Below are 27,570 nucleotides of genomic sequence, written 5' to 3' on the forward strand. Positions count from 1 at the left end.
TGTTTTTCTTTTCAATGCAGGCACCAATTATGATAGAATATAGTGCTATCTTCTTTCAAAGTATGGAGCGCACCATGGTGATCTTACCGTAATGAACCACTCGCTCACAACAACTGCTGGCGTCCGACTGCCCTCCAACTACCACAGACAGCTGTGTGGATATCTTACGTGGGCATAGACTGCAGACTTTGCCCTGCCAGGCACAGCTCGACCGTGTGGACGTGGCTTAAGCCATCTCGATTAACGATGTCGTCGAGCAGCGAAACAGACGATTCCTTCAGTGACAGTGAAACGTTTCATCGCCTTTTGAGAGTAGTTTCTGCTCCCTGAATATCTCTGACAACAGGCAATATGTGTGGATAGAAATATCTCTGTAAAGAAGTTTTCATATTGGTGCATCATTGGTGCTTACCTGTGTGCATGCTGCTTCTACAATGCTGTCTTTGGGCACTCAAAAAGCAAGGGTACGTGACGTATTCAATATTTTTGCATTGTGTTCGTATACAAAATACTGTACTGCGTCACATTCACACTATGCCTAGTGGATGCTGTAGAAGCTTTGTAAACAATGATTTCTACAACGTAATATATATATATTTTCATCTCGGCCTAAGTGTGCCAAAAGAAGGTTGATGATGGTGATACATTACTACTAGATAAAACTAATTATTCTTTGCAAGACAAGTTAGCTTTATTACAAGTATCTCTAAGAACATACCATTCCGCTCCAGCAAATGACAAGTGTTTTTTTTTTTATTTATATTTATTTCTGTATTGGGCGCCCTATCTTCTGTCTTGTTTTTCCCCTTTCATTATATTTATTCTATGTTGTTCCTTTGCTATTCACTTATTATTTCTCCAGGTGTTATTTTTATTTTATTATATGTTTTGCATAATGTTTGAAAACAAGCCATTTATTATTATTGTAACATTCCGTGTATGTTCAGTACGTGGATTATATCATTGTTACTGGGCGATTCTTATAAGGTTTCTTTTTCCTTTCTCTGAGATCTTTATGTTATTAATGTATTATCATTCTCCATCTCTTTTCTTCTATTCTTTTCTTCCCAATCGTGTATTTTACTCATTTGTTCTTTATTCATTTTCATAAATTCTAAATTTAATACTAAGTAGAAGAATGAACAGAATCTTTGACGTCACTGCGAAGTAAATGGCGCCACGTATAGGTTTTACGAGAATAGATAAAGCAGACGACGTTTTGGGTATTGTAACTATCTATATACCAAGGGCTTTTTCCCCTTTACCAGGGAGGTAGCCAAAGTCAAAAGGCATATGCCCAGTTTCACCCGTTTCATTCCCATCCATTCCTCTCCAATCCACCACCCTTTCTTCCCTCTCATCTTAGCTCCTCGTGGATGAAGGGTCATCTTTGTATTCCGTCCACTGCCCTAGGTAAGAAGCAAGAGACAGCACATCCACAGCAAGGCCGCTTTACTTTATCGGCGACCCGATCCCTTTCCGTCCCTCATGCAGAAAAATAGAAGACGAGGAGAAATCCCTTAGGGTTGCGTCAAAATATAGTTCACACATAATCACTCCCTAAAACCCCTCATCCCCCACTCACTCTCTTCCTTGCATCAGAATATCATCTATGTACAGCCGTTCTCTACTCACCCCTGTCTCCTGCCTTCTCCATTCCTTGCTCCACAGATATCTCCCTCTTGTTCAACGCACCTTTCATCCCATCCATCCATCTCATACTTTGTCATCCCCTCATGCTCACTCCATCCACCCCTGCCTTCCCATCTGGGGTATTGGCTGCATATTATTGTACAGTAGAAATCTGCTCAGTAGCATACAGCTGATATTTTAGGATCTATACGGGGCGCCCCTATGGACTAGAGACACACATCCTTTTGTCTGTGTTTGAGGAAATATCTGTTTATAAAGATATGATGCTACTTTATTGTACTGCGAGTGTCCCTCCGTTATGCTGAGCCCCCACTCTTAATACTGTCCCTGTGCAACTCCTCTGAATATATATATTTAGATTTTCGCCTAATCCCCCTGTGGTAGGAAAAGAAAGAATACTCCCACCGACTTTTCCTACTCAGGTCATAAAAGGTGGCTAAAACGGGACGGAGGATGGGACTAGGCATCCTACTCTCTGTAGCCCTAAGGGGAAAATTCCTACGAGAAGTCAAGACGTTCTGGGTATAGGATCAGTGATTCTAAATTACAATACATAAAAAATGAAAGAGTATTTGTGTAATTCATTTAATTATTATTGACTTCGGGAAGTACTAAAAACATATTCCGGTAAATTTAGACATCTTTAATTTTCAAAGTGGTTACACTTTAGATGTAGAATAAAATAAAAACATGTAAAGCACTAAAGGAATAAAATTATCTCTCCTCTCTATATTCACACAATATGAGCCTGGAAAAAATGGAAGAGGATGAACAGATAGAAAAACTCAGGAATTTCACATTGAAAAGAAGATTAAAAAAGAAGACGAAGAGGAAAATATGAAGATGAGGCTAAGCAAAATATCTATGGGAAGAAATGTGAAAGAGTTAAGCCATAGTACATATATACATACATATACCAAGGCTTTTCCCCCTTACAAGGGAGGTAGCCAAAAAGGAAAAGGCATAAAATCATTCACCCCCATTCCATCCCTGAATACACTCCACACCACTCCACCCTCCCTCTCATCTTAGCACCTCCTGGATGACGGGTCATCTCTGCACCTTGTCCACTGCCCTGGGTCAGAAGCAGTGTCACAAGACACAGCACATCCACAGCAAAGCCGCTTCATTAAATCGGTGACCCCCCTCTCCGTCCCCCCATTGCATAAAAGGAGAAGACGGGGAGAAATCCTTCGGGCTGCGTCAAAATTTGCTCACACATACTACCTCACCCCCATCCCCCCGTCCATTCCACCTCATGCATCACAACATTATCCATATACAACCATTCTCCATTCACCCCTGTCTTCTGTCCTCTCCCGTCCTTCCTCAACAGACATTCCCCTCTTCCCCAAAGCCCCCTTCACCCCATTCATCCACCTCATCCTAGGACGTCCCTTCATGTTCACTCCCTCCACATCTGCCTTCCATTCCTCTTTTACTAGTCTTTCTTCACTCATTCTTTCCATGTGTCCAAACCATCCTAATACTCTTTCATCAACCCTATCTCCCAACTCCCTTTCCACCCCTGTTCTCCTCCCCACCTCCTCATTTCTCACTCTATCCAGCCTGGTAACCCCCATCATACTTCTCAGACACCTCATCTCGAACACATTCAAACTCCTTCTCTCTTCCTCTCTCATGTTCCATGTTTCTGCCCCATACAGTGCTTTTGGCACAATCACTCCTTCATATAGTCTCCTTTTAGCATCCATTCCCAAATGTCTATTCCTCATTACACTTTTTAATCCACCAAGGCACTTACTCGCTTCTCTCAATCTACATTCTACCTCCACCTTCACTCCACCTTTTCCTGCCAAGTATCTATCCACTTCCTCCAGTCGCTCACCCTTAATGCTCACATCCAGTCTACTACCACTTTCACCCCTTGTACATCTCATCACCTTACTTTTACCCACATTTATCTTCAACTTTCTTCTATCACACACTCTCCCAAACTCTGTCACCAACTTTCTCAATCCCTCCTCCGATCCTGCCACAAGCGCAGTGTCGTCCACAAACAACAGCTGGCTCACCTCCCACTTTTCTCCATTTTCTTTAACCATCTCCAATCCCTGACCCACTACCCTTGCATTTACCTCTCGCACTACCCCATCCACATAATGCACAAAAACTCAGTTGGTAAGGGCAACACCCCCTTCAACTGAAAACTAACATTACTTCCATTCCTTGAGAAATAGATTAGAAAGAATACTTTTCTCCTTAGATCAATGTTATTAATGCAATTATTTAGATGTAAATGGATGCAGGCCCTGAAAAGAAACATGCTGTCTCAGACTCAGAACATTAAATCACCTAAAGATACCTCTAACAAATGTTGTTGTGACATAGTTACGGACAGATCAGATAGGTCACTTTAATAAATTTGGCACCAGGGAAATAACCAGCTTTGAAGTACCGCAAGCATGATTGTGAAAGTTGGAAAAAAGTTGGCATAAGAAATTAAATGTTAAAGTAAATGAGACTTCTTGTAGGATGAAAATGAGAACATCAATTATAGGAGATGATTTGGACCAAAGAAAGGTAAGATGTAATTACACAGGAATCGGAGTTGGCGCTAGTTATTTCAGAAATATGACTAACAAATATGCAGGAGTAATCTGACAAAAGAGACGAATAGTTATATAAACACGTTTTACATTCTTTTCTACGAATCAAAGCTTTTGCGGATACTGAGCTTCAGCTTCTGGGGTCTTGGGTAGTTAAGAAACGGAATGTCCATTGGGTTCAGGTTGACGCCCTCGGGACCCGGTAAGAAGGTAATCTTCTGCAGAAGAGTAGTCACAAAGATAAAAAGCTCCATCTTTGCCAAGGGCTCCCCGATACATTGCCGACGTCCTGAAAAAAGTGGATTAGTTAGTCAATGATTTAAATAAATCCCCTGGCCTCAAGTAGTTATAACGCAAACAGAATGCTCAGGAATAAGGGAATCGATAAAAAATGTTCCAGACGCACCCACGCCAAAAGGAAGGAATCCTTCTCGTGGTATCACACAAGTGTTGTTTTCATCCAAGAAACGCTCTGGTCGAAACTCAGACGGCTTGTCCCAATACTTTTCGTCATGATGGCAGGAGAAGCATATAGGGTAGATAATGGTACCCTACGGAATGAAAATGGACATGAAAAAGATTGATGCAATTTTCATACGAATATAGGCAACATTTTCGTGCTTGGTTGTTTCAAGAACAAATGGAGAGGAAATCCATATTACGACCATTCTCATCTGGCAGGGATTCATTATATAACCGTTGGCGTCTGGGTAAAATAATTATGTCCTAAGATAGGAAGAATGAAAGAAGACGAAGAAGATGAAGAAAAAAATTAAAAACAACAATAGTATGAAAACGTTCTTCAGTTGAAGATGAATAGAGTATATTTTGAAACTCCATGAAAATTTATCCTTTCAGAAGCCAACAGCCACTGATGTCCCTCAAGTGGACTTTGGGTCTGAGGAAGAATGTCCTAGTCATAGTATTCTATTAACCAATGGGCCCATCTCGCACACCATTGCATAGTAACGACTCATACTGATGTGAATAAAATTTGTCACTCCTATGTTTCAATCCTACTCTGGAAATAAAATTCAACAGTCGTGACCGAGTTTCGAACTCAGGTATCTAGTGAAAGACCCCGTCACTATGCCAACAAAGGATATAAAAGGACCGAAACCTGCTACGAACTGTATGTAAGGAAACGAAGCTGACAGTCAACTGTGATCCAAGCCTCTTGATTTTACCCAACCCCAAACTTCATAGTTACCTTGGGGATACTGTAGTCTCGGATCGTGGTGTCACTGGCTGAACAATGCATGAGTCCAGTAGACACAAGAGAGATGATACGGTGAACTTCATTTATAGTTGCTTCTGTGTATGGCATCCTGTACTCACAAGAAGAGGAAATATACATACATACATACACACACACAATATATATATATATATATACATACACACACACACACACACACACACACACACACACATATATATATTGTATATATATATATATATATATTGAAGCAAGGTTTGTTTATCTTTTTGTATATGGTGTAAATTGCATTATGCCACTATTTTTCACCTTTATCATTATCAATTTTAGTTTTCACGTACAAACTAATACTTGACCATATGTATAAAATTTAAAAGTTCTAACTGTATATAGCGCTTTAGGAACAAGACCAGAAAATTAAAGTATATACTCAAAGAATAAATTTAATAACTCTATAAAAGAAATTTCTTTAAAGGAGGTTCTTACCTCATCTTGTCCTCCCATGATGGTTGTTCCCCACGGGGAACAACTTCGTCGATCTCCTTCTGCACCTTCTTCTGGACCTCGGGGTACTGAGCCATGTAGAGGAGAGTCCAGCGGATGGTCGTCGACACCGTATCACTCCCGGCATCAAACAAATCCCAAATCGTCGACTTCAGATTCTTTTCTAGGTGTGAAGAGATGAAAACAAAATAACACTATACTCGGTGCATCGAAAATTGGCCGTCAGGGCGGAGCACGGGGATTCCCCCTATGTTGCCACATATAATTATTTCATAATTCTATTTTATTTTAATATCTATTTTATAATTCTCTAATGTTGCCACATATAGTTATATTATAATTTTTTGTCACACACCACCACTGAGGTAAAAACCAAAGCAATGTTTTCTACATAAAGGTTTCGTTTCCTCGAGTCGTGGACATGGCATATGTGCGGGAGAGACCGACGTTGCCACTCCATCCCTTCTCTGGCCACGCCACCACACTGCATTCAGAAAGCATTGCACCCACACGCACAATCTCGCCATGGGTAAATACATTATATATATATATATATATATATATATATATATATATATATATATATATATATGCATGAGAGAGAGAGAGAGAGAGAGAGAGAGCGGGTGGGTGGGTGGGCGAGCCGTGTTATCTGTGGAGATGTGGCAACGCCGGGAAATTAATTCCCTAACTCCGCCTTGGCGGCCATTTCTCGTTGCGTCTGCTATAGACAAATGTCAATGTGTTCCTTATTTTTCATAAAGATCCCGAAGGCAAGCTATCTTAAAATATATGCTCCGGATGGAATTCCTCATGGTTTTGTTTTTGGGTCACTTCAGTTATTTGTATACATTATGTCATTGACATAATCCGTGGCAATATTGATGATACCAAGATGCGTTGAATAGGAAATAACTATTTAAATTTCATTGACATTTAATAGGATTTAGAAAACTATAGAGTTGGTCCCAAAAGTGACCAATGAAGTTGAACTTAAACAAATTCAAACTATGCACATAGATAAAATGACAATAAACACAACCTAAAGTTTCGCGAAAAAATCTTTAACCAAAGTGCAAATTAAAGATGACCTTGATTTAATTATTTGTATACCCAAAGTCACCTAACCACAGCATTTCCGTCTTTGAAGAAGTATTATTATAGAATCGATAGCACTATATATTTTTTGCTTCAAAAGTCTAGTTATCACAAAAATATATATGATTGAAAGGGGTACAGCAGCGAGCCATAAGATCCATAAAAAAAAAGAAAAAAAAAAAAAAAAAAAAAAAATCATACGAAAACCACTCTAAAAACGCAATTACTCGGAGGGTACTTCGTACAGGTCTTCGTGATATAAGGTAAATTATAACACAAAAAATCCAAATTTCTGCCCTATAAAAATTTGTTGGCACACTCACCCTTTCATACAATCTCCTCTTTGTTTCCATTCCCAGATGTCCAATTCTCATAACACTTTTTAATCCTTCAAGGCTTCTCTCAATCTACAAATTACCTCCGTCTCCACTCCTCCCTTTCTTGCTACATGCAACCCGACATACCTAAAGCTATCCACTTCCTTCAGCCTCTCTCCTTTTAGACTTACTTCCAACTCACTGGCATCCTCTACCCATCACAGTGCCCCCTTGTCTACCTTGTCATAAGCCTTTGCCAGATTCACAAAGGCCCAAATAACATCTTTACCTTTTCCTAAAGCTTTCTCACATATCTGCGATACTACAAAAATCTGATCCTAAACCCACATTTTTCCTCACCAATCACTCCTTCTCCATCTCTCTTACTCCTCTCACTTAAAACCCTCCCATAGGCCTTCCCAACTAAAATAAACAAACTGGTCCCCTGAAACTACTACACTTACATTTGTCCCCTTTTCCTTTGTAAAGCGGAACTATACGTTTTAATCATATCCGGAGATGTCCCAAGAGAATGGAAGTTAGCGAACTTTACCCCCATATTAAAAAAGGGTGACAAAAAGAAGCCAATGAACTACAGGCTTATAAGTTTAACCTCAATCGTAGGAAAAATGATAGAAACTATCATCAGAAATGCTTTCGAAAACCGTTTAGAAAGGCTTTTGATACCATCCCGCACGAAAGACTACTTACTAAATTAGCTTCACGCAGAACAAGTGGTTGCCTATTAAGTTGGTTAAACTATTGTAAACAGAGAGTTGTTCTGAATGGCCAAACTTCTAGATGGAAAAATGTTACGAGTGGAGCTCCTCAGGGTTCTGTTTTTGGTTCACTTCTACTTATAGTACTTATTAATGATATAGACCACGGACTAAAATCAATTGTATCCAAATTTGCCGATGATTCAAAACTGTACGGAATGGCAAATGATCACTTAAACCAGTTAGATATTCAAGAAAATGTAGATAAACTACAGCAATGGTCTGAAAATGGCTAATTGAATTTAACCCAAGTAAATGTAATGTTATGCACATGGGTAAAAATAACAACAAATACGATTACAAGTTATTTAGAAATTTGTTAACAAAAGTGAATAGTGAAAAGGATCTCGGCGTAATTATAAGTAATGATCTCAAATCATCTAAGCAGTGTATTTCCGCCTCAGAAAAAGCAAAAAAGTTTTTGGGACTGATTGCATGATCTTTTGATTTGAAAAGTCCATCTCTCATTAACAAACTATATGAATCATTAGTTTGTCCAGATTTGGAATGTTCTGTATCCGTATGGTCAACAAATCTCATTAAAGACATTATCAGATCGGGAAAAGTACCACGGCGAGCCTCAAAACTAATCTAAAATTTCAGAAAGAAATCATACGAAAATCGACTAAAACATATGAATCTATTTTCCCTAAAAAAAAAAAAAAAAAAAAAAACTTAGACTTAGGGTGATTCGATAAAGGTCTCTATGATTCTAAAGGGAATTGACAATACAAAAAGTGATGAAATTTTCACACTGAATGTGAATCAGACAAGAAATAATGGTTTAAAGCTGTCTTGATTTAATTTGGAAGTTGGTAGAAATGACGTCGCCAAACATGTAGTAAATGAATGGAATAAACCTCCTGCAGAGGTAGTGCAATGTAGTATGGTTCGAAGTTTTAAGATCCAATTAGATAAACACCTAAGCAATATGCCGTAATGCGTACCAGTTGTTTTATACGATTCTATTTACTTATCTACTATTATTTATCAATTATTATTTATCTGTTTTTATTATCTATTAACTTACTATTTATTATAGATTATTGCTATTTTCTGTTTGTTTTTATCATTATCTATTTATTAATTTTATTGATTAGTTTATTAATTTGTTCTATTATAGTTTTTCCAGTATCCGACCTAGTTATGGACCAAAAGGTCTCATGTCGGCATGCTCTTCTTTGTAATTCTTTGTAACCCTTATACAGGCACTCCTCAAGTCCTCAGGCACTCTACCCTCACTTAGACACACATTGAACCTCACAGCCAGTCCACTATTACTGTACCTCCCTTTTCAGACACTCCGCATGACACCCAGGTGCTTTCATCTTCAGAGAGGAAGAGAGGAAGGTTTTAGATGTGTTTGAGATTAAATGTCTGAGAAGTATGGTAGGTGTTACTAGATTGGATAGAGTGAAAAACGAGATGAGGAAGAGAGCTGGGATGGAAAAGGAGATGGCAGGCAGGGCTGATGAAAGATTATCGGGATGGCTTGGACATATGGAAAGAATGAGTGATGAAAGATTAGTAAAGAGGTGTGGAAAGCAAAGGTGGTGGGAGTGAACTTGAGGGGACGACCGAAGATGAGATGGATGGATGGGGTGAAGGGGGCGTTGAGAAAGAGGAGAATGTTTGTTGATCAAGGAAGGGAGAAGGCAGGAGATAGGGATGAGTGGAGAGTGACTTTGTATAGATGGTACTGTTATATAAGGAAGGAAGGGGTGGGGGATGGGCGGGTACGGGGTGATTATGTATGAATGATATTTTGACGCAGCCCGAAATTATTTCTCTCCGTCTTCTCTTTTTCTGCATGAAGGGACGGATAAGGGTGTGTCGACGATTAAGTGAAGCGCCTTGCCGTGGATATACTGAGTCACGCTATATTGGTTCTGACCCAGGGCAGTAGGGTGTGGGGTACAGGGATGACCGTCATCCATGAGGAGCTAAGATGAGAGAGAGGAAGGGGGGGGTGGAGGGGAGTGGAACGGGTGGGAGTACGTAGATGCCTTTGACTTGGCTACCTCTCTTAGAAAAGGAAAAATCTCTTGGTATATAGATAGAATAACATCAAAATTGAAAAAATCACACTAGATACTAAAGAGAGAAAAAACAATGGGCTCAAGTTGTCAGGACGTAGATCTAACATGCATGTAACTAGAAGCAATTTCGGGAGTTGCATAATGAAAAGATGGAATAAACTTGTTAGATGGCAACTCTCGACAGTTATGGTCTCGTCTTCAAATGGAGCTTACTCTGCCATGAAATAAACTTTTCGCAGTTTGGTTACTTTGGGTTATTTTGTTTGTATGTTTTATTTGACTGCTTGGGTGATTGTTTAGTTCGTTGCATTTTTTCTGCGTCTGACATTGCTGTAGAACAAGACGTCTACTGTCGACGTGGTCTGCCAGCATAAAACAACAAAACTCTTAACTGATAAAACAAACTTGATGTTATCCATCTTTTTGTAAATTCTATATTGTCGTTTTGTGAGAAAACAGACCACGTATTCTTCTCTAAATGAGAGGCAGACTTGTACGAACCGGTGTAGATGGTGTCGGGGTCGTTCTTGCTGGATTCAATTTTGATCAGGAAATTGTCAATAAAGTCACGGGGACTGGCGGGATCCAAGCTGTTCTTATGTTCCTCAATGAGTTCCTGAAAAGTAGGTAGATTAGCATATGGGATCATTCCTGAGAATTACTAAACCAAAATAATACTGGGTACGGGAATAAGCAAGTGGTAGTTTCCTATAGACCTTTGAATAGTATAGGTGGGGTGGGGAGCCTACGCCAGGAGGCGCGTAGTTTCGGCCGAGGCTGTCACCTTTGCCTTATTATGCGCTTGGACTGTTGGGGCAGGTAGCAGTCATTACCGGAAATCGGAAAGGATTCCGGGATACGAACTTACAACTAAGCGAATACGAGCCACTTTGAATAGTATCAAATTCCATACCCCTTCCCCTCTTCCACTCTCGAGGCTGGTATCTGGTCTCCAGTTTAAAATCTTAGCCATAAAACTACATTTATAGATTTATTACGGTTATTAGATTACCAATTTGAATAAACACATTTAAATTCACGTCCAATTGCCCACCTGCAAGTGAGTGCCGATCTGGTCCCGGATTTTGAACATCACTTCATATCCAAATATTTTGTGTTTGGCCCAAACGGGAAGGACCTTTGTGAGCCATGGATAAAAGTCTAGGCTGGTGATGGATTCAAAATGATCTTGCCACTCACGCATGAGTGTATGGAACCTTATCGACCGCTCATGATCAGCCGGAAATCGTTGATCTGAAGAGAGGAATACACGCCATGAACCTACATTGCACTGTGAGGAATGGTCCCCAAGAAGTGTGGTAAACACAAGTAGGCACCTGGATGGTATACAGCAATAGCACCTCTAATGAAGGTTGAAATCTCACATTTCCACCATTTCTCGCTTGATAGACCGGCCTGCTCACTGGAAGCTAGCAGAACCAGGAACTACTTACTTGAAACTAGTTGCCAAATGATGTTAACCACGACGGCGTTGATGAATACGCCAAGATCGGTATATCCATCCTCGTGACCTTCAAAGGTCTTGGTCATTTCCAGAGCCTCGAACTGGATAGCTCCCGTCATGGAGGATTTTCCTAGTCCGAGTTGGCGAAGGTGTCGGAGGGTGAAGCGGCGCCCGTCCTGCCACGGCTGTCCGTAACTCCCCATGATGCCTGTCGGGGGATAAGGAGTAATTTCGTTGAATGTGTTATGGTCACAGACAGACTCGTGTTCTATTCGAGTTTTAGAATGCAGAAAAGAAAACTAGTATCCAAAAGAAGAGAAAAAAAAATACACACACACACACACACACGCACCGATGTTTTCTCCGTTTCCCATGAAGTTGAAAAGTGACCATTTTGGTCTGTGTGCAAATTCCAAATTGGAGCAGACTTCCTTGGTGATTTCGTAATTGCATATAAACACATTGATGGACGTCCCAATCCGAACCCTGGAAAAAAAGAAGAGATGGGTAAAAGAAAGGGAATAATACTCGTGGATGAGGGGCCGGGGTGAGGGTAGTAGTGGTACGATCATCATGGAAAATGGAGGGGTGGCTGAGTTAGGGTAGGAGAGAACGGCAGAATGTTTAGAGAAGGGGAGAAAATAGTGATATGAGAATAGATATCTAAAAACCAAAATATCAAAGATGGCATTTTTAGACTTGCAAATTTTGTGTTGCCGTATGTTGGTTATCTAATCAGAAACCATCACTTGGCCTCTGAATGCAAATCTGTAAGGGTTTCGGCCAATATTTAGTGCAGGTGTCACATTGTCCGGCGCCGCCGTTGTGGCTTGTTGGTTATAGCAAATTCTCTCTTACGAGTCATTAGACTCGAAAGGTTATGCTTGTTATATAAAGTTCTGGCTATCATCAGGTGATTTTATTAAGTTAACTGAACTTGCAAACATAATTTGGACGCATCCGGCGCCGCTGTATAGCATAGTGTGACACCGGCATAATGTCGTGGCTCAACGATGATCGTCAAACGATTGTCTAGAGCAGTGGTTCTCAACCTGTGGGCCATGCTCTAGTTGTCCAAAGTGGGTCCGCCGACGGAAAACCACTAGCAGTAAGTGGATGTAAAACAATTAGATTTAGTGTTGAAGCCATCTTCAGGAGGTTAATGAATAGCAATTCATAAGTATGAGGTACATGTCAAGATAGGTTGAGAACCTCGGGTCTAGAGCACTAACTCATTGTTTTGAATGTTGTTTTGCTTTGAGCGACAACAGCTAGAGTCGTTAAAGACAAGAAATTAGTGCTCTAGACAATCGCTTGACGATGATCAATGAGTTATGAAAGATCATCGTTGAGCGATAGTTGGATAATCGCACTGAGCAAAAAGCACCTTTAAGGGAGTGTCGGATCACTTTATAGAGTAGGTGATTTTTTTTTTCAAATATGTGTTTAATGAATATAGGTGTAACTACCCCTTCCATTAATATGTAATTCCTCAGGGTATTGTGTTTCACCCATGTATATATAAGGCATAGTGAATATTTAATGAAGATAAAGTGAGCTCTATTGAAGCTCTAATTACTTGATGGAAAATCGTTCCCCATCATTCAGCTTGGTATGAAATGAAAGCTTAGAGTCTGGAGAACAAATCTTATTGAATACATTTTTTTTCAAACTAATACCTCTGATTTTTATTAATCTGTTTCTCTGAATAATTAAAAAATGCTGCAAAATTCAGGTTTCATAGAAAAAAAAAAATCAAATTTCTTTTATTCACACCACAAAGTCCTCTGTAAGGGGCACCGTCATAGTCTCCTGATAGGGGGAGGTCGAATCATCATTATCATCAATCACCTTACTATAACTTTCGTGGTTTTTATTTTTTTATTTGTTTATGTATTTATTCATTTGTTTATGTATTTATTTGTTTATGTATTTATTTGTTTATGTATTTTAAGAAGCGGCCTTGCTGTGGATGTGCTGTGTCTTGCGACACTGCTTCTGACCTAGGGCAGTGGACAGGATGAAGGGATGACCCGTCATACAGGAGGTGCCAAGATAGGAGGGAGGGAGGAGGGTGGAGGGGAGTGGAATATATGGGAAATGAAATGAATGGGAGGGATTTCTATGCCTTTTTCTTTTTGGCTACCCCCCCGTGTAAGGGGAAAAAAGCCTTTGGTATATGTATGTATGTATGTATTTACTTATTTATTTTTGTGTAAGACAACACCTGTATCAGTGAGAGCAACCCTGTAGTCTGGTTCAGTAACTGCAATGTGCTATCGCCCATTTCGTTCAATGATAGTTGGGACTGCAATGGCAAAAGGGAGGGTATTGTGGCAATACAGTACTTCATGAGAATAGAGCGTACACACACACACGCGCGCGCTCGCGCGCGGCTAGACGGTACAGTGGTACAACTCTCGACCGCTAATTTAGTTATCAGAGTTCCAGACCCATCCAAGGCTGAAAAAAGTGAGCATTGCTGTACTGCTTGCCTACACCCCAACTCTGGTGGATAAGGAAGCTTGTACAGTATGTGTGCGTGTGTGTGTAAGGTCACAACATTAAGCATAGATCGGGTCATATGTAAGCTTTGAGCTCTCATCCGGGAGGGTAATAACTGTCGATCACGAGTCCAACACGTGATCCGAGACCGTGGTGGCGAACTACACACCAATCGCAGACTGCTGGATGAAAATCTCGCAATTTGTCTCCTACTACAAGCTAATTTCTAGAGACAGGTGTGCAAGAGCAGTACAAAGAAACGAGGATTTATTATCGGGTACATTGGGACCTGGTTGAGCGGGTTTGAACGTCGCTACTTGCGGCAGAGTTCGAGGTGACCACAGTTCGAATCCTGCTGCAAGCGAATTGGTCCAAGGACATTCCACGCTACAAAATCCTCTGAAAGGGGCAGCGCCCTAGCTTTCTAATAGGGTGAGTTTGTGACGTTAAATAAAGTCTTCATCATCATGTTTCTTCTTTATTAAGTTTACAGATTACCCGAAACTAATGTATACCAAAGAATAATGTAAAGAGAACGACTGAGTGAATAGGAATAAGACAGAGACAGGTGGCAGCAGCTAGGGACACACACACAAACACTGCCGACCCAAAAGAAAAATCATAGCAAAAGGTCGACCATGGATAGGGGTGACCTATCTGAGAGACTATAGACATTGCGTTACATCCTGAAATCTAGCCGAGAGCTAGCTTCGAAGCGAGACCCACGTGGCGCGAACCCCGCACGCTACCATTCCTACGCACTTAAAATGCAAAATGAGGGTGAACCTAATGGATGTATTCACGAGTCGGACAGGCTGAGAAACTAAAGTGTTGAAATCCATTTCACCACGACATCACTTGTGTCAACGGCAGCCCCGAAGCTTTTATTCGCTTCGTCGTTACAACAAAAATGAGTATTGCTTAACAAATGCTGAGATACTTACATGAATATGTCGCCGTACTTCTTGTTCAGCTTCTTAATGTCAGACTGCAACGGGACTGATTTGTATTTTGTGGTACCTATCAGTGGAAAACCCCAAAGTCCTGGCAAAACAAAAGATAGATTATCGTAAGTATCCTGTACAGATATTGAGTGATGATATATCTGTAATCATGAAAAAACATATAACATATCGCATACAGGTAACGTCGTTGTACACAATGAGGTGGTATATGGTAGAGGTAGAAGACACAGTGCAATGCGATGCGATTCAAAGGCTTTGCCTTGCTATTGGCGCGCCTTGTTTATTTGATCTTGAATCAATGTTTAATTTTTTTTCTTAGTCTAATGGTTTTTTCTTGTGTTTTAATGTCGATTTTTTTTTTAAGAAGCTTTGTAGATGGTCATGATAAGGAAGAATCGAGGTTGATGGGATCACGTTTCCTTTAATGAATAGTCCATTGTCATATTTAGGTTCCCATAATCATTGTAATTAATTTTGCTATAGTAAGATATTGACCCCTGTTCCTTCTCCTCATTTAAACAGTTTGTTCTAAGCACATCTCTACTTTCCGCCCTTTTACTCTTTCTCCACTGATCCTCCACTCTCAACTTCCACCAAAATATGGAAAAGCTGAGAAAAGTGTGGGAAGTGGTGAAGGATAGAGTAGAAGTAGGTGTAGAAGAGGAATGGGGGTGTTTTAAGGAGGAAGTGACAAGGTGTGCAAAAATGGTATGTGGAACAAGGAAGATGGGAGGGAATAAAAGGAAAGATAGTGAGTGGTTGAATGATAAAGTGAAGAAGGTAGTAGAAAAGACGAAGCGAGTATTCAGGGACTGGTTGCAAAGTAGGAGGAAAGAAAAATACGAGAGGTATAATGAAAATAGAATAAAAGCAAAACAAAATATAAAAGAGCCAAAAAGGAGAGTAGATGTAAAATTTGAAAATAATAAAATCATGTCTTGGAAAGAAATCAAGAGATGAAAGATGGGTAGAGTATTTTAGAGAGCTATTGAATATAGAGGAGAATAAGGAGGAATTGGTGGTAGCAGTAGGAGGCACTAAGAAAATGGCAGTGATGGGAGAGGGATGGAAGAGAAATGAGAAAAGATGAAGTGCAGGTAGCTCTGAAAATAACGAGAACGGGTAAGGCGCCTGGGTTAAATGGGTGTCATGTAGAGTCTCTTAAGACACAGTAAATGTGGACTGCCTAGTGAAGTTGTTTAATGTGTGTCTAAGGGAGGGCAGAGTACCAGAGAACTGGAGGAGTGCCTGTATAATTCCACTCACCAAAGGAAATGGAGACAAATGTAAGTGTTGTGTATTTTTATACCTTTATGGATTTGGAAAAGGCTTATGACAGGATAGACAGGAAGGCACTGTTGGGGGTTTTGCAGATATATGGGATGGGAGAAACCTGTTAAGGGTAGTCAAGAGTTTTTACGAGAGTAGTAGAGCCTGTGTTAAAATTAGAAATGGAGAGAGTGAATTTGAGGTAAAGATGGGACTGCGTCAGGGATGTGTCATGTCGCCATGGCTGTTCAATGTGTACAAGGATGGGGGTGGGGGGTGGGAGGTAAAGGCGAGGGTTATGGGCAGGGGACTGGAGATGGTTAAAGAAAATGGAGAAAAATGGGAGGTGAGCCAGTTGTTGTTGCTGACGACATTGAGCTTGTGGCAGGGTCAGAGGAAGGATTAAGGGAGTTGGTGATGTAGTTTGGAAAGGTATCCGATAGGAGAAAGTTGAAGGTAAATGAGGGTAAAAGTAAGGTGATTAGATGTGCATGGGGAGAGGATACGAGTGACTTGGTAGTAAGTCTAAAAGGAGAGGCTGAAGGGAGTGGATAGCTTTAGGTATTTCGGGTCGCATGTGGCAGGAAAGGGAGGAGTGGAGGTGGAGGTAAATTGTAGATTTAGAGAAGGAAGTAAATACCTTGGCTGATTAAAATGTGTCATGAGAAATAGGTAACTGGGAAAGGATGTAAAGAGGAGATTGTATAAAGGGGTGATTGTGCCAACGGCATTGTATAGGGCAGAGACATGGAATCTGAACGAAGCAGAGAAGAAAAGGCTAAATGTGTTTGAGATGAAATGTCTGAGAAGTATGGTAAGGGTTACTAGGTTGGATAGGGTGAGAAACGAGGAGGTGAGGAGGAGAGCTGCGGTGGAAATGGAGATGGCAGATAGGGCTGATGGAAGAGTATTGGGATTGTTTGGACACATGGAAAGAATGAGTGATGAAAGATTAGTAAAATAGGTGTGGAAGGCAGAAGTGGGAGGAGTAAACTTGAAGAAACGACTGAGGATGAGATGGATGGATGGGGTGAAAGGGACATTGAAAAAGATGGAGCAAGGAAGGGAGAAAACTGGAAATAGGAATGAGTGGAGAGTGACTATATACAGGCGTAGATCACATTTTTGTAACAAGATAGATATGCGAGAAAATTTCGGTTAAAGGTAAGGATGTCTTTTGGAATTTCATGGAATTGGGAAGGCATATGACGAGGTTGACAAAAGAGGTGATACGTAATATATTATGGATGTATAGGGTAGGAAGGGAGTTTGCTGAAGGAGGCCAAATATCTCTATATGAGTAGTAGAGCTTGTGCGAGGGTAGGGAATAGAGACAGTGGCAGGTGTGAGATAAAAATAGTGCTGTGTCAGGGTTGCGCAATGTCAACATGGCTGTTCAGTGTGTGCATGGATCGGGTGGTGAGGGGGTAAACGTAAGGTTAGTAGGCTTGGGTCTGCAGTTGATGAGAGAGTGTGGAGGAAAGTAGGAGGTGAGCCTGTTGCTCTCTAAAAGAGGTTTTAAATTCCAACCTTGTGTAAGCATTGAATATTTGTGAAAAAATATGGTTATGTTAATATTACAACCTTTCAAACAAGGATTAAAAAAAAAACGAAGGATAGTGACACTGTAAAATGCATTGCTACATTCTGTTTACTAACGAGCCATATCAATGTACTTCACTGGTTGGAGTTTTTTTATGACGTAAAAGATAAGGAAGAAAGAAATCAAGACGGACACAGGTAAGAATAAACGTGTGTCATCAGAATATCTTATACATCGGCCATCTTTTCCTTCAATCTTTTTTGTAGATGATATAAAACAAACAAATGAAAAAAGAAAGTATCGGGTAAAGCGACGTTGCTTGCAAGGTAAGGAAGCACAACAAATACAATGTGCAGTTTACTTCTAGGGAGTGAGGTTGGTAGAAACAAGTGACTTACCCGGAGGGAGCCCCTCAGGCTTCTTGCAGACCAAGAACAATGCCCACAAGAAGATCAGTCCGAGTACCACTTCAACCAGCATCGTTCGCTAAAGCTATCAATTCTCCTCAGAGGACAGGCACCAACTGGCTGCCCAGTAATGCTGTTTAGTTGTGTATACTAGCTGGAACAGATTGTGATGTCTGGCAACTACATTTACGATCATGTTTAGTATTGATCTATGTAACCTATAGATTTATATTAACGACTTCTCTGGTACAGATGACCGAGTCTGCTTATTCGTCTGCAGATTGACTACACGTGATCGGCGAAATTTCACATCCTAAGCTAGAAGGCCTCTGTGGATTTGTGACGTCATGTCGTTTAGAAGAATTCGCGGCAACCAGGGCAGGCCTCGCATTAATGTGTAGTATCATTGTGATGCACGAACTTCCATCTCAGATTTCAGATACGAGTCAAAATGGAGGAGCATTAGAGGCAAGTTGACAACAAGTATGTATATGTTGTCACTGTTAATTTTTTCATAAAAATATTTCCTTCCTGGTTCAGAAAATAAGTTAACCAAAATAGGTCGAAATTGTCTAGACGCCAGATAGTGCAATTTTTTTTTTCTTCAAAATTTCTCTTTTTCTCTAGCAGATGCAGTTCATAGAACAGGGGTGGGTAACCCTTGGCATGCGTATAAATCCTGGTACACTAACAACTTTTTTCCGGCACGCAAAGCCCAGAGTTTACCTTGAAATATGATTGATAAATCTCCATTTTTTTTTGTATGACCATTGGTAAGTACATGCTGCACTGGGCGGCGGATTGGGGCCCTAGAAGGTGAAGGGAGGGACCCATATTTATATATATGTAGGCCAATAATTTTACTTCGTTAGCACCGCAAAAAGTAGAACGGTTAAACATAGCATGCTACACCACACAAAATACTTTTATTCCATCCTTAAAATAACAAATGATCACTCGTCACACAGGAGAGCTTTGCAGAAAAAACGTCCTTGATTCATTTAGCTGCAAATAACATATGGTCATATAGCCTTAAGTACTGCATGTGAACTACCTATTTATGTGATATTCATTTATTGTTTCATCGCTATTTTCTTTTTATCTATTTGTTTGTTAGTGAACTCGTTGCTGCCGAGGCATCAGCTAGCGAATACCTCTTGTTAAGTTTACTACTTCTTATGAATTATATATCTTCGAATAGTGACAAATGATTGTGTTGTGTTTTTGTAATTGTATATGTATAGCGCTATACAGTTACAGATATAAGATAAAGTGTAGTGTTTTAGTAACTTTCTAAAGCAAGTCGTTCGGTATAATTAGACAAATGTTCACACAATTCTTTTCGTCAGTCTTCCATTTTCTGTCAAATATTCTGTCACTCAGTGCATTTGAAGGGGTAAGTAATTGGAATGTAAAGGCTAATGATATGGTCCTAACGCTTAGCAAGGGAATTAGTGAAGTTTATGGTCACCAATAACTGCATTGGCGGTGCGAATTGAAGAATTTACCTTGAATTTCAGTTTAACAGTGGAGTTGCGATAGAGAGGTTGGAATTTAGAGGTATCAAACAATATATGTTATTGCATTTATCCGTATATATATCTCAGTCGAGGATGAGATATGCCATAGCATTGTCTACTCTGGGGATGGTAATTGTCTCGTTGTCATTGTATTGTCTGGAAGCTTCGGGCAGGCGAAGGGGGTGGAAGTCCATTAGTTCACATGTAGCCTCAGTAGACGAGTGTCTCTTCGTGTACAACAAGGAGATATCAGGCAACACCATCAGTAATACCACCAAAATAGTCACACAATGCAGCAACGCAAGGAAACGAAAAAATACTGGAAGCTGCATTCATTCGAGAGAGATCCCCTACCATCAGCATTCAATTTAACATAGCATCGGCCGTTTTTCTCTCTAACAGTTCAAGTAGACAAGGGTGGGGAAGGGTGCATGACATGGATGACTACCTTCCTTATAATGGGGAAGTTGCCTCTTGTTATATAATGATGATGTTTTTGCTACTCCCGCAAAAACGCAACATTTGGCTTGTCTTGATAAACTACTTACGATAACGGGGCTGACAAATTGGACCTGCAAAGGGGACCTACCCAGCGACTGAGAGTCGCTGAAAGCCCGCAGATACTACATTACCGTAGGGTTGCATAGCGGCCCAGTCATTTAGTATTCTCTAAAACTCAGTACCGTATGTTAATAGATTTTTTTTTTTTTTTTTTTTTTTTTTTTTTTTTTACACTAAATGCCCAAGGTCGAGAAGATGAGGAAGAAATATAGAAACATCTTCATGTAAGTGTACATAACAGGATTGTGAAACCTTTCACGGATTGGTAACTTGTATAACTCATTTCATTGAGTTACAAACAAGATGTAAAATACAGAACATGTCTCTGTAAGCGAATTGAATGTTCTAATATATTAGTAAGATGAACACAATAGATCCCTGTATCGGAGAAAATAATGTTGTATGAAGATACGTATATTACGATCACGGTGATCCTCTTCACGCTGAATAGGATCACAGACAGTAATCGTAATATACATATCTTCGTTTAACATTCTTTTCTCCGATAGTGTAGTTTTAGAGGGATTAGCTTGTTAAATGTAGTTGGGAAGGCTTATGGGAGGATCTTGATTGAGAGGATTAGGAGAGGAACAGAGGGAGTAATTGGTGAGGAACAGTGTGGATTTAGGAAGGGTAGAGGTTGTGTACATCAGATTTTTGTGGTAAGACATATATGTGAGAAAGCTATAGGAAAGGGGAAGGATGTTATTTGGTCTTTTATGGATCTGGAAAAGGCTTACGACAGGGTAGACAGAAAGGCACTGTGGGAGGTTTTGCAGATATACGGGATAGGAGGAAAGCTTCTAGGAGCTGTCAGGAGCTTGTGTCAGGATTAGAAATGGAGAGAGTGAGTGGTTCGAGGTAAAGGTGAAAAAAAGGAAACTGTAGTATAATCTGGAGGAATCTACTGAATTGATTGAAATTAATGTATCATTAAGAAAAGGAACAATATCAATATATGTATCAATATAAGTGCAATGTCAACACAATCCTTATGCATTCTACACGTACAGATTTCATAACAAAATTATATCAATTTAGTATAAAAATAATAAAAATAAGAAATAAGAAATATAAGAACAACAAATAATGAAACTAATAAAAAGATAAATTAACTTTCTTTGTCAAAACGAGCATACGGTGTACTATGACTGAATATGACACGATCACATCATTCCAATGAGTCAAAACCGTAGAACAGCTAAATTCAGATACTAAAAGCTTTAGAAACAATGAACAGAAATAATGATTTCATTGTGCTAAGGGCTAGGGGCACTAAGAAGTTAAAAGTTGAAGATTATATTTTTCACCATATTTATGTATATATAAATATACATATATATATATATATATATATATATATATATATGTATATATATATATATATACATATATATATATATATATATATATATATATATATATATATATATATATATATATATATATATATATATTGTACCAGTGTCCAAGTTTAATGTGCTTCAGGTGCAATAGTGACGCCATCGGAAGCGTGCTGTTCTCTTTCTTCTTAATCACGGCTTTGAGACCTGCACTCCTCTATGATTACTAGCAGTAACTATATTAGCTGCCCCAACAGTCCAGCGCACAGGGCAAAGGTTACGGCTTCGGTCGGAGCTAAGTGCCTCTTGACGTACGCTTGTCACCTTGCTTATTCATCGTGAAATATTTTTGTTTATTCTATTAATACTATTAGTATGATTTTTAGTGAACATCTTGGAATAATTGTATTAACAAATGATAGTGCAAAGTAATGCACATAGGTGAAAATAACAGTAAGTACGATTACAAGTTATTTGGAAATTCGTTAACAAAAGTGGATAGTGAAAAAGATCTCGGCGTAATTATCAGTAACGACCTCAAATCATCCAAGCAGTGTATTTCAGCCTCTGAGAACGCAAATAAGATTCTGGGACTGATTGCGCGATCTTTTGATTTCAAAAGTCCATCACTCATTAACAAGCTATATAAATCGTTAGTTCGTCCACATTTGGAATATGCTGTTTCTGTATGGTCACCGAATCTCATTAAAGACATTGACAGACTGGAAAAAGTACAACGGCGACCCACAAAACTTATTCCAAATATCAAAAATAAATCATACGAAAATCGACTAAAACACATGAATCTGTTTTCCCTAAAAAAGCGTAGACTCAGAGGTGACTTGATACAGGTCTTTAAGATTTTAAAGGGAATTGACAACATCAAAAATGACAAAATTTTCACATTGAATGAGAATCAGACAAGAAATAATGGTCTCAAACTGTCCGGAAATAGACAGGTAGTGCAATGTAGTTCAGTTCGAAGCTTTAAGAATCATTTAGATAAATACCTAAGTAAGATGCTGTAATGATTATAATTTATCTTATATTATTTGTTTCTGTTTTGTTATCTTTTGTCTATCTGATTTTCATTTATTATTAGTTATATGTCAATTTATTATTATTTACTATTTACCTGTTTGTTTATTATTTAACTATACCTATGCATTTATTTATGTATTTTATTTGTTATTTACATTATTATAGTTTCTATTTATTATTTCATTATTAGTATGATTTTTTTTTCGCATCCGACCTAGATATGGATCAAAAGGTCTCCTGTCGGTATGCTCCGCCTTTGTAATCCTTTGTAAAATGAAATTACGGTGAGCAGAGTGAAAGGGTAACCACCATGCCCAGGTACTACTTTGCATTTTTTTTTCTTTCGTAATGTTATTAATTCTCACAAGAACCATGTTTAAAATAGATATCTTATCTCAAAAGTAGCTTTTGCGGGACATTTTGACGAAAATATTTGTCGTCTGCTAATTTGCATTCTGAAACACAGCATACAACGCCATCTCTTGGTATTAGTTCTGATGACGTCACGATGCATACCAACCTAAGCCATTTCGATTAACGATGTCGTCGTGCAGCGAAACAGACGATTCCTTCAGTGACAGTGAAACGTTTCATCGCCTTTTGAGAGTAGTTTCTTCTCCCTGAATATCTCTGACAACAGGCAATATGTGTGGATAGAAATATCTCTGTGAAGAAGTTTTTATATTGGTGCATCATTGGTGCTTACCTGTGTGCATGCTGCTTCTACAATGCTGCCTTTGGGCACTCAAAAAGCAAGGGTACGTGACGTATTCAATATTTTTGCATTGTGTTCGTATACAAAATACTGTACTGCGTCACATTCACACTATGCCTAGTGGATGCTATAGAAGCTTTGTAAACAATGATTTCTACAACGTAATATATATTTTTTTTCATCTCGGCCTTAGTGTGCCAGTAAGAAGGTTGATGATGGTGATACGTTACTACTAGATATAACTAATTACTCTTTGCAAGACAAGTTAGCTTTATTACAAGTATCTCTAAGAACATACCATTCCGCTCCAGCAAATGACAAGTGTTTTTTTTTTTTATATTTATATTTATTTCTGTATTGGGCGCCCTATCTTCTGTCTTTTTTTCCCCTTTCATTACATTTATTCTATGTTGTTCTATGCTATTCACTTATCATTTCTCCAGGTTTTATTTTTTCTAAGCTTATTTATCTGATTAATTTAATGAAAACGTCTAAAAAACGAAATCTCTTATCATATGTTTTGCATAATGTTTGAAAACAAGCCATTTATTATTTTTGTAACATTTCGTGTATGTTCAGTACGTGGATTATATCATTGTTACTGGGCGATTCTTATATGGTTTCTTTTTCCTTTCTCTCTGAGATCTTTATGTTATTAATGTATTATTAATCTCCATCTATTTTCTCCAATTCCTTTCTTCCCAATCGTGTATTTTCCTCATTTGTTCTTTATTCATTTTCATAAATTCTAAATTTGATATTAAGTAGCCTGCGGAACTTGGCAGGATTACTATTCATCAATCACAATGACGATGCATGAAGAATGAACAGAATCTTTGACGTCATCGCAAAGTAAATGGCGCCACGGATAGGTTTTACGAGAATAGATGAAGCAGACGACGTTTTGGGTATTGTAACTATCTATATACCAAGGGCTTTTTCCCCTTTACCAGGGAGGTAGCCAAAGTCAAAAGGCATATGCCCAGTTTCACCCGTTTCATTCCCATCCATTCCTCTCCAATCCACCACCCTTTCTTCCCTCTCATCTTAGCTCCTCGTGGATGAAGGGTCATCTTTGTATTCCGTCCACTGCCCTAGGTAAGAAGCAGGAGACAGCACATCCACAGCAAGGCCGCTTTACTTTATCGGCGACCCGATCCCTTTCCGTCCCTCATGCAGAAAAAATAGAAGACGAGGAGAAATCCCTTAGGGTTGCGTCAAAATATAGTTCACACATAATCACTCCCTAAAACCCCTCATCCCCCACTCACTCTCTTCCTTGCATCAGAATATCATCTATATACAGCCGTTCTCTACTCACCCCTGTCTCCTGTCTTCTCCATTCCTTGCTCCACAGATATCTCCCTCTTGTTCAACACACCTTTCATCCCATCCATCCATCTCATACTTTGTCATCCCCTCATGCTCACTCCATCCACCCCTGCCTTCCCATCTGGGGTATTGGCTGCATATTATTGTACAGTAGAAATCTGCTCAGTAGCATACAGCTGATATTTTAGGATCTATACGGGGCGCCCCTATGGACTAGAGACACACATCCTTTTGTCTGTGTTTGAGGAAATATCTGTTTATAAAGATATGATGCTACTTTATTGTACTGCGAGTGTCCCTCCGTTATGCTGAGCCCCCACTCTTAATACTGTCTCTGTGCAACTTCTCTGAATATATATTTAGATTTTCGCCTAATCCCCCTGTGGTAGGAAAAGAAAGAATACTCCCACCGACTTTTCCTACTCAGGTCATAAAAGGTGGCTAAAACGGGACGGAGGATGGGACTAGGCATCCTACTCTCTGTAGCCCTAAGGGGAAAATTCCTACGAGAAGTCAAGACGTTCTGGGTATAGGATCAGTGATTCTAAATTACAATACATAAAAAATGAAAGAGTATTTGTGTAATTCATTTAATTATTATTGACTTCGGGAAGTACTAAAGACATATTCCGGTAAATTTAGTCATCTTTAATTTTCAAAGTGGTTACACTTTAGATGTAGAATAAAATAAAAGCATGTAAAGCACTAAAGGAATAAAATGATCTCTCCTCTCTATATTCACACAATATGAGCCTGGAAAAAATGGAAGAGGATGAACAGATAGAAAAACTCAGGAATTTCACATTGAAAAGAAGATTAAAAAAAGAAGACGAAGAGGAAAATATGAAGATGAGGCTAAGCAAAATATCTATGGGAAGAAATGTGAAAGAGTTAAGCCATAGTAATGCACAAAAACTCAGTTGGTAAGGGCAAAACCCCCTTCAACTGGAAACTAACATTACTTCCATTCCTTGAGAAATAGATTAGAAAGAATACTTTTCTCCTTAGATCAATGTTATTGATGTAATTATTTAGATGTAAATGAATGCAGGCCCTGAAAAGAAACATGCTGACTCAGACTCAGAACATAAAATTACCTAAAGATACCTCTAACAAATGTTGTTGTGACATAGTTACGGACAGAGAAGAAGATCAGATGGGTCACCTCAATAAATTTAGCACCAGGGAAATAACCAGCTTTGAAGTACCGCAAGCATGATTGTGAAAGTTGGAAAAAAGTTGGCATAAGAAATTAAATGTTAAAGTAAATGAGACTTCTTGGAGGATGAAAATGAGAACATCAATTATAGGGGATGATTTGGACCAAAGAAAGGTAAGGTGTAATTACACAGGAATCGGTGTTGGCGCTAGTTATTTCAGAAATATGACTGACAAATATGCAGGAGTAATCTGACAAAAAAGAGATGAATAGTTTTACATTCTTTTCTACGAATCAAAACTTTTGCGGATACTAAGCTTCAGCTTCTGGGGTCTTGGGTAGTTAAGAATCGGAATGTCCATTGGGTTCAGGTTGACGCCCTCGGGACCCGGTGAGAAGGTAATCTTCTGCAGAAGAGTAGTCACAAAGATAAAAAGCTCCATCTTTGCCAAGGGCTCCCCGATACATTGCCGACGTCCTGAAAAAAAGTGGATTAGTTAGTCAATGATTTGAATAAATCCCCTGGCCTCAAACAGAATGCTCAGGAATAAGGGAAACGATAAAAAATGTTCCAGACGCACCCACGCCAAAAGGAAGGAATCCTTCTCGTGGTATCACACAAGTGTTGTTTTCATCCAAGAAACGCTCTGGTCGAAACTCAGACGGCTTGTCCCAATACTTTTCGTCATGATGGCAGGAGAAGCATACAGGGTAGATAATGGTACCCTACGGAATGAAAATGGACATGAAAAAGATTTATGTAATTTTCATACGAGGAAATCCAAAGTACGACCATCCTCATCTGGCAGGGATTCATTAGATAACCGTTGCCGTCTGGGTAAAATAATTATGTTAAAAGATAGGAAGAATGAAAGAAAACGAAGAAGAAGATGAAGAAAAAAGTAAAAAAAAAAAAAAAAAAAAAAACAATAGTATGAAATTGGAAAATTAAAACTTCACCATTCAAAAAGTATTAGAAAAGAAATGTTCTTCAGTTGAAGATGAATAGAGTATATTTTGAAACTCCATGAAAATTGATCGTTTCAGAGGCCAACAGCCACTGATGTCCCTCACGTGGACTTTGGGTCTGAGGAAGAATGTCCTAGTCAGTATTCTATTAATCAATGGGCCCATCTCGCACACCATTGCATAGTAACGACTTATACTGATGTGAATAAAATTTGTCACTCCTATCCTACTCTGGAAATAAAATCCAACAGTCGTGACCGAGTTTCGAACTCAGGTATCGAGTGAAAGACGCCCGTCACTATGCCAACAAAGGATATAAAGGGACCGGAACCTTCTACGAACTGTATGTAAGGTAACGAGGCTGACAGTCAACTGTGATCCAAGCCTCTTGATTTTACCCAACCCCAAACTCCATAGTTACCTTGGGGATACTGTAGTCTCGGATCGTGGTGTCACTGGCTGAACAACGCATGAGCCCAAGAGACACAAGGGAGATGATTCGGTGAACTTCATTTATAGTTGCTTCTGTGTATGGCATCCTGTACTCACGAGAAGAGGAAATGTACATACATACATACATACATATATATATATATA

The 27,570-nt window shown here is 39.2% G+C and overlaps 1 protein-coding gene across 1 annotated transcript in view; it reads right to left on the reverse strand.

Moving 5' to 3' along the window:
• Positions 1–2,280: 2,280 nt before the first annotated feature.
• LOC143035100 (uncharacterized) overlaps positions 2,281–27,570 on the reverse strand; it is a 37,956-nt gene continuing 12,666 nt past the window's right edge. The window contains exons 8-21 of the mRNA XM_076201661.1: positions 27,395–27,512; positions 26,586–26,730; positions 26,296–26,482; positions 25,842–25,899; positions 18,325–18,412; positions 15,094–15,193; positions 11,997–12,130; positions 11,634–11,852; positions 11,234–11,433; positions 10,681–10,795; positions 5,929–6,109; positions 5,434–5,551; positions 4,630–4,774; positions 2,281–4,512 (exon numbers count right to left, since the gene is read on the reverse strand). Coding sequence (XP_076057776.1) covers positions 4,322–4,512; positions 4,630–4,774; positions 5,434–5,551; positions 5,929–6,109; positions 10,681–10,795; positions 11,234–11,433; positions 11,634–11,852; positions 11,997–12,130; positions 15,094–15,193; positions 18,325–18,412; positions 25,842–25,899; positions 26,296–26,482; positions 26,586–26,730; positions 27,395–27,512 — 1,999 coding nt within the window. The 3' untranslated portion in view covers positions 2,281–4,321. The remainder of the gene's footprint in view (positions 4,513–4,629; positions 4,775–5,433; positions 5,552–5,928; positions 6,110–10,680; positions 10,796–11,233; positions 11,434–11,633; positions 11,853–11,996; positions 12,131–15,093; positions 15,194–18,324; positions 18,413–25,841; positions 25,900–26,295; positions 26,483–26,585; positions 26,731–27,394; positions 27,513–27,570) is intronic.

Source organism: Oratosquilla oratoria, chromosome 2 (genome assembly GCF_046742065.1).
Source record: "Oratosquilla oratoria isolate Oo_2021 chromosome 2, ASM4674206v1, whole genome shotgun sequence".
Taxonomy (NCBI): Eukaryota; Metazoa; Arthropoda; class Malacostraca; order Stomatopoda; family Squillidae; genus Oratosquilla; species Oratosquilla oratoria.